Source organism: Topomyia yanbarensis, chromosome 2 (genome assembly GCF_030247195.1).
Source record: "Topomyia yanbarensis strain Yona2022 chromosome 2, ASM3024719v1, whole genome shotgun sequence".
Taxonomy (NCBI): Eukaryota; Metazoa; Arthropoda; class Insecta; order Diptera; family Culicidae; genus Topomyia; species Topomyia yanbarensis.
The window spans coordinates 360,413,564-360,419,859 of NC_080671.1; the positions used below are offsets into that span (position 1 = coordinate 360,413,564).

At 39.4% G+C, this 6,296-nt stretch overlaps 1 protein-coding gene across 2 annotated transcripts in view; it reads right to left on the reverse strand.

Annotated features, from left to right (window-relative positions):
- The window catches only part of LOC131684373 (E3 SUMO-protein ligase RanBP2-like), a 38,984-nt gene extending 33,426 nt beyond the window's left edge, over nt 1-5,558 (reverse strand). For both annotated transcript variants that reach the window (XM_058967205.1, XM_058967204.1), the window contains exons 1-2: nt 5,207-5,558; nt 3,833-4,999 (exon numbers count right to left, since the gene is read on the reverse strand). In XM_058967205.1, the coding sequence (XP_058823188.1) occupies nt 3,833-4,999; nt 5,207-5,275 (1,236 nt within the window). In that variant the 5' untranslated portion in view covers nt 5,276-5,558. The remainder of the gene's footprint in view (nt 1-3,832; nt 5,000-5,206) is intronic.
- Between the last annotated feature and the right edge of the window lie 738 nt (nt 5,559-6,296).

Genomic DNA, 6,296 nt, shown 5'->3' on the forward strand with positions numbered 1-6,296 from the left:
GGATGATGTATCGATGATGGTGAGAGGCAGCGAACCAGAGCGGAGCAGTACCATACTACAACAGGGTTTAGATTGCATCGCGAATGGTCTGAGGCTATTAGGGCTGGACCTGTCCCCTTCAAAATGTAGTGCAATGATCTTTGCGCAAAGAAAAATAAGCAACATGCCAAATATCACTATTAACGGTCATTCAATCGAGTACGAAGAGAGCGCGAAACTCCTTGGGGTGTATTTAACTCCAACACTCTCATGGAATCGACATGTGCGCTATGTGAAACAGCGTGCCTTGCCCTATGTAAAGTTTTTAAGGTGTATATCCGGACAAACTTGGGGTTCACATCCAGAGTTACTTCTGAAAATATATAAGTCATGTATCAGATCTGTATTAGAGTATGGAGGGATGTTTATGGCTGACTGCCCGGAGTGGATATCAATTCAGTTGGATCGCATACAGTGGCAGTGTATACGCACATGTCTTGGTAGCACCAAAACAACTCACACGCAATCGCTTGAGTTGTTGGCGGGACTTATGCCTTTGCAGCTTAGAAGACAGATAGCAGTAGATAAATTTGTCAGCAAACGCTATTATTTGCAAGCTTGGCACGAACAATATGCAGAGCCGATCATTTCGAGCAGTTTAACGACGAACACCATCAGTAGGAGCATTTTAGCAATGCACGATCTTTTACCCTCGTGTAAATTGTTGACGAAATTACCATGTTACTTATTCGACAGGGATATAAACCATTATACTCCTAGGGTGGATTTAAGATTGCAGACAGATGCCGTTGTAGTAGGCGATAACTGGAACCGAAAAGTGAATATACACATTGCTAAACATTACGAAGATTATCATCGACTAGCTACCGACAGATCGAAAACTGACGATCACGTGGGTGCGGCTGTAGTGTGTGAAAATGAAACAAAGGTGCTCCTAAGTAAATTGCCAGGAGCAGCAACAGTATTCTACGCGGAAATTGTAGTGATTTTATATGCTCTATGTGGCACGACAAACAAGGAACAAGTATTTGATTTTGTCAGACAGCATGAGCAGTCTGATGATGCTGCGGAACGATAAAATCACTAGCTCCACTCCGACGGTTTGGTTCCAGACCAGAAAAATTCTCAGAGACCTAAACAATTCAGGTTACGATATTTCTCTCCTGTGGGTTCCTGCGCATAGGGGAGTTGCTTTAAATGAACAAGCAGATAAAGCAGCAAAGGAAGCAACAGCGAATGGAATAGAACAGTTTGGCGAACTTTGTAGCAACGACATACAATGTTCAGGGAAGGTGAAAGCAATGTTAGCTTGGCAAAACCGTTGGGACTGTAGCACAAAAGGACGATACTGCCATCGGATTATACCAAAAGTTGATACAGAGCCTTGGTTCAAACATCTATCGCTCGGAAGACGTCAGATTGTGATTCTCTCGAAGTTCATCTCAAACCACTCTCGGTTACTATCCCATCTGAATAGGAATGGAATAGTGCCATCCTCGGATTGCACTTGTGGCAAAGGAGATGCTACACCGGAACACATAGTTTTTGAGTGTGAAGAGTATGACGATAATCAGCGACAAGAATTGTGGGTGGCTTTGAAAAGGACAGCTATCCCTCCGGATATGGAAACCATCTTAAAAAGAGGGAATATCGAAGTTTGGAAACTTATATGTAAATTTATTAACGACAATAATATTGATATGTAATATGCTATGATATGTAATTGATATGCTTAAATGTAGTGAACTTGGCCGTGGAGGCGGGTAACGCAGAAGGCCAGACTAGGTTTAATAAATAAATAAATTAAAAAAAGAGTCCGCCATTACAGTGAACAATTGTATTCGGACATCCTTCGAACATGTTTCAATTTTTTACAATCGCAATAATATTAAGTAAACCGCTGTTGGAAGACCAGCCAGGAGCGATTCTTACTGACCAAATAAGATCGTAGCACTAGCTCTATAAATGGTGTGTACACTAAGAAATTTCTGCAGAGTCTGATAAAACAGAACGGAACATAGTACGAAGGTTTTGCTTAGCTTCATACTATTGCTTTAGGTGGAAGATAATACATGCATAAGAAATTTTCAAATTACAGAGAAAATTTTAAATAGGCCAAAACTAGGTTTGATTCGTCTTGTTATATTGGCCGGCGTCATCTTCAAATCAACAATCATATTTCTTTTCAAAATAAGAATGTAACAAATGTCAACATCCCAATATATTAGTTATTACAAACAGATCCAGGTTGGGGTAACTATGTTCAATTTTACTATTTTGGTAAAACATTCTTCTCTCTTGGATTAGTTATAACAAGAAGATTCAGGTAAAGATAACTAAGTATATTGTCACTCTGAGCTACCCACTTACAATGGTCATGCTAGGAATAGAATTGTAAATATAGACAAAGCTAATGTATAGTGAATTTGAACGTGCGTATAGTTAATATCACTTAATGCTATAGTTGGTTGAAAAGCACTAGACTTGAAAAGTCGAATTTACCTCCTCATATGGTTGATGTTACCATAAAATTTTTCTTAGTGTACATATGCAACTGGTTGTGGGAGAGGCAGTCCGAACGGTATTGGTGCCGAGAAGGAAATTGATGGGGTACGAGGTTCATATATCTTGGAACACTGATGACATGATAATGTTAGTCGCGAGGTAAAACTGCGTGTTGCGATTGCAAACTTTCTATGGTTTACATATTCGACTAAATTTCAGTAACCTGCAGACGTACACATTTTTTGTATAGAAATCGCTGATACTCCCGGCTGCTCTATCGGTGTTCAAAAATGGAGTTGAAGGAAGCCGACGATCAAGTGCTCTGTGTGTTTGAGAGAAGAATTCTGCGTGTAGTACTCGGTGACCCAGTAAAAATGAGAGAACAATGCAGACGCATGAACCACGACCTGTGGTACCAAATATACAAACAAGCTGACATCGGATGTCTGATAAAATACGCAGACTAAAGTGGGCTGAATATGTGGCGAGTATGTTGGGAGAGAGAGTCTATCTAAAGTTATGCTCAGCAGAGAATCTGAAAGAGGTCGCTAAGTTCGGGTTAATCATGAACAAAGAACATTTTTTAAGGAAGGACCTGGGACTATATGAAGAAAGGTGCAAAAGACCGTGTTTCGCGAAATTTTCCTAAAACAGTTTAGCAACTTCGAACTCCTACTTAGCAGAAAGCAAAGAATTCTACAAATTCCCTTTCCATGTCCATATGAGCTTGCCTAGTCCCAGTTTTTCGTTCTAATAACTGATTCGATCTAGAATACCTATCCGTCTTTCAATTTTATTACTTTCGTTTCTCTTAGTCTTTAATCTGCTGGAAGTTGCCGACAAAATCGATATAATAATACACGTGACGAATGAGGAACACTTTAAAGTCACGTAAATTAAAATGAATAAATAAATAAAGATACAGCAATACAGTTCTGCGAGAACAATGTCACAATGCCAACTCTCCATGGATTAAAAAAAAAGCATTTGACCTCGTACTTGATTGGCTCGAACATGTGATAGCTCAGATTGGCACTCGTAACAGTTTCCGTTTAACTGTGAAAATAGTTACTATAGCTGCAACCATTTTTCCAAAATATATAACTTGATCTAAATATGATAAAACTGATTATTCTATCGAAATAAGCATAATCTGCAAATTTACCCTTCTAATGGACATTCTCAATTGTCCTTATATAGGTCACAAAAGTGAAAAACAATACCAAAAACCACAGTAATATGTTTATAGTTCAGTTAAAAACTACATCTCCATCGTGCCAATAAAAGGAAATTATATGAATGTATTAGTAACTAAACATATACATACCTGATTCACCAAATCCTCAGCGGTGTTCCAAATCTTGCTATCGGTTACACTCTGTATTTGAGCAATTACTGAAGCATCAACGCTCTCGTCCACACATGACAGAATGGCATTGCCAGCCTGGCAGCATCGATAGGACGCCTGTTTGTTCCAGTGAGCCATTAGCTGACGGGTGTTATCGTTGGTATGCTTCAACCACGGCTCATCTGAATCGGGCACACCACACTGATAGGCTAGGAACAAAAGCGGCAAACATTTAGCGGTAACATCACGGGCTTTTCCGCCTTGCTTTTCATTTTTGAACAACAGAGAAGCCGAATGTAACGTCAGTTGACCGCGATAATGCCGAAGGAATTCCTCCGCCAACTGTTTCTGCGGACAAGAGTTCTTTCCTTTTTCGGAAAACTTGCGCAGCGTTTGATCGAACTCAAACAACAGTGTTGAGATTTCTTTTATGTTGCTTTGTTTAATAGCCTGAAGCGATGAATCTGCGAGAAGGTTCAGATAAATTTGACGATCCAAGATCATCACCGAAAGCAACCAGTAGCCCCAGTTTGACTGGACAGTATTGGCCTTTGACTCGGCGTACTTCGTTAGCATTGAAGAAATTGCATTGGCCCATTCAACCGACTGTTGGAACGTTTCCGTAAACTTCATTTCAATATCAAAGCAATATTTGAATGCATCGTCCAGCTTTTTTTCGTCAACGAAATGTTTTACAAGGCGTATTCTTAGTCCAGGATCTAACGGACGAGCACAAATCTCCTTCAAAATAATCTCCTTTACCAGCTTGTTGTCCGTGGTAGCATCTTTGTTAGCAACTTTCAGCTTAAGATTCAATACCGCTTCATGGTTGATTCGTTCCGTTTCGGCTATGTCGCACCAGTGTTTTGCTTTCGACAAGTTCCGACTGAAATTATCATCCGATAGCAGTAACTTGCAGACGTCAGTGATCAATCCGGTTTGTTTTGAATCCAACTGCAGGGAACGCTGGTACGATGTAATGGCCCGGTCTATTTTCTTCTGCTTTTCATAGCACTGGCCGAGCAACTTATGCGCTTGAGCACTGTCCTCCTGCACCGAGATGAAACAAGACAACCAATGCTCGGCACTAGCATACTCACCCAACTTAAAGTACTGACGGGCAATTGCCAAGCCGCGTTGATATTTCTGGAACAAAATATGAATTTACAATTTAATCCAATACAGTTAAACGAAAGGTTATAGTAGTTCAGTATGTAAACACTTTTACTCGGGTACTCTAACCAACATTGCCAAAGTATCGTAATTGAAGCATTCGATTCCGAAGATGCTTCCGGATGATTCAACAAGGCCCGAATATTCATTTTCAGATACATTTTTAGCTACTCAACGTACCTCATTTTCTGGTAATTTTGCAAGAGAAGTTTTTACGTGACGATCGATATCCTTTTTGCTGTTGAACATTCTCGATTTTCGTATTGCTTTTCGCTGATCACTAGATTCCACAAAACCGAACAAATGAAGACGTTTTTCTTCCACTAAGCACAGTCAAAGGCAGACTTTTCCTGTTTGTACAAGAAAATTTTCACTTCCAGCACCGCATTAGAAAAATATCTAGACTTTTTCCACAACTGCTTCGCGTGTATCGATAGTATGATTTTTCTTTCTGCGTCTTTCACTTATGGCGGTCGTTTTCGGTTTGAAAGTGACAGGCCGTACAAAACGTTGTACGAGTGAATACGACTGCCGCTGCCGGTTGTGAAATAGAATTAAGAAAGACAGAGAAAGACAAAGGATGATAGCAAAAAACGTGCGATGAGCAAAAGGCGTTTGTCAATCTCGACCCGCAGTAAAAAATATTATGCACGGTAAAAAAACTTTACCCATTTTATGTATTCAATTGCCCAGTTTCGGAAGTTATTCGAGTTGTCAAAAAATGGTTATTTCTTTTGTATCTAACAATAAGTACTTTTTATCCATTTCACAACTACTCGATGAGGTAATGGCATTGGGTATATTGATCTTAATAATGGGTGAAAAATCCTTAAGAATTATTTCAAGCGAGTTAACCTGCAAACTAAGGATCGTAGCGAAACTTGCAAATTATTGGCGTGCATCGGAGTCCGTGTCGGAAACGGAACATTTCGGCAATGCTCCGAAAGCAACGGCTGTTTAGACTACTGAGGAAGTTGCAAATATGCGCTAGTTCGGCATTTTTGAGCAGCCAAAGATCCAGCCATCAAAAATATATCTAGTTGGCGGTTTTGTTTTGTTAAGCACTTTTAGAATGGGATGTCTATCTAGATTTCCATATTTTTATATGAGTTTATAATGTGAAATGAATGTTATTTTATGTTTTTGTTTTTAAATTCAGAAATAGTTCTATTGACAGTATTTTTCATTCTGGCGCGATTTTCATGAATGGGTATTTTTTACACATTTTGTTGTAACTGTTCTGTGAAAAATAATGGGTAAAACATACCCA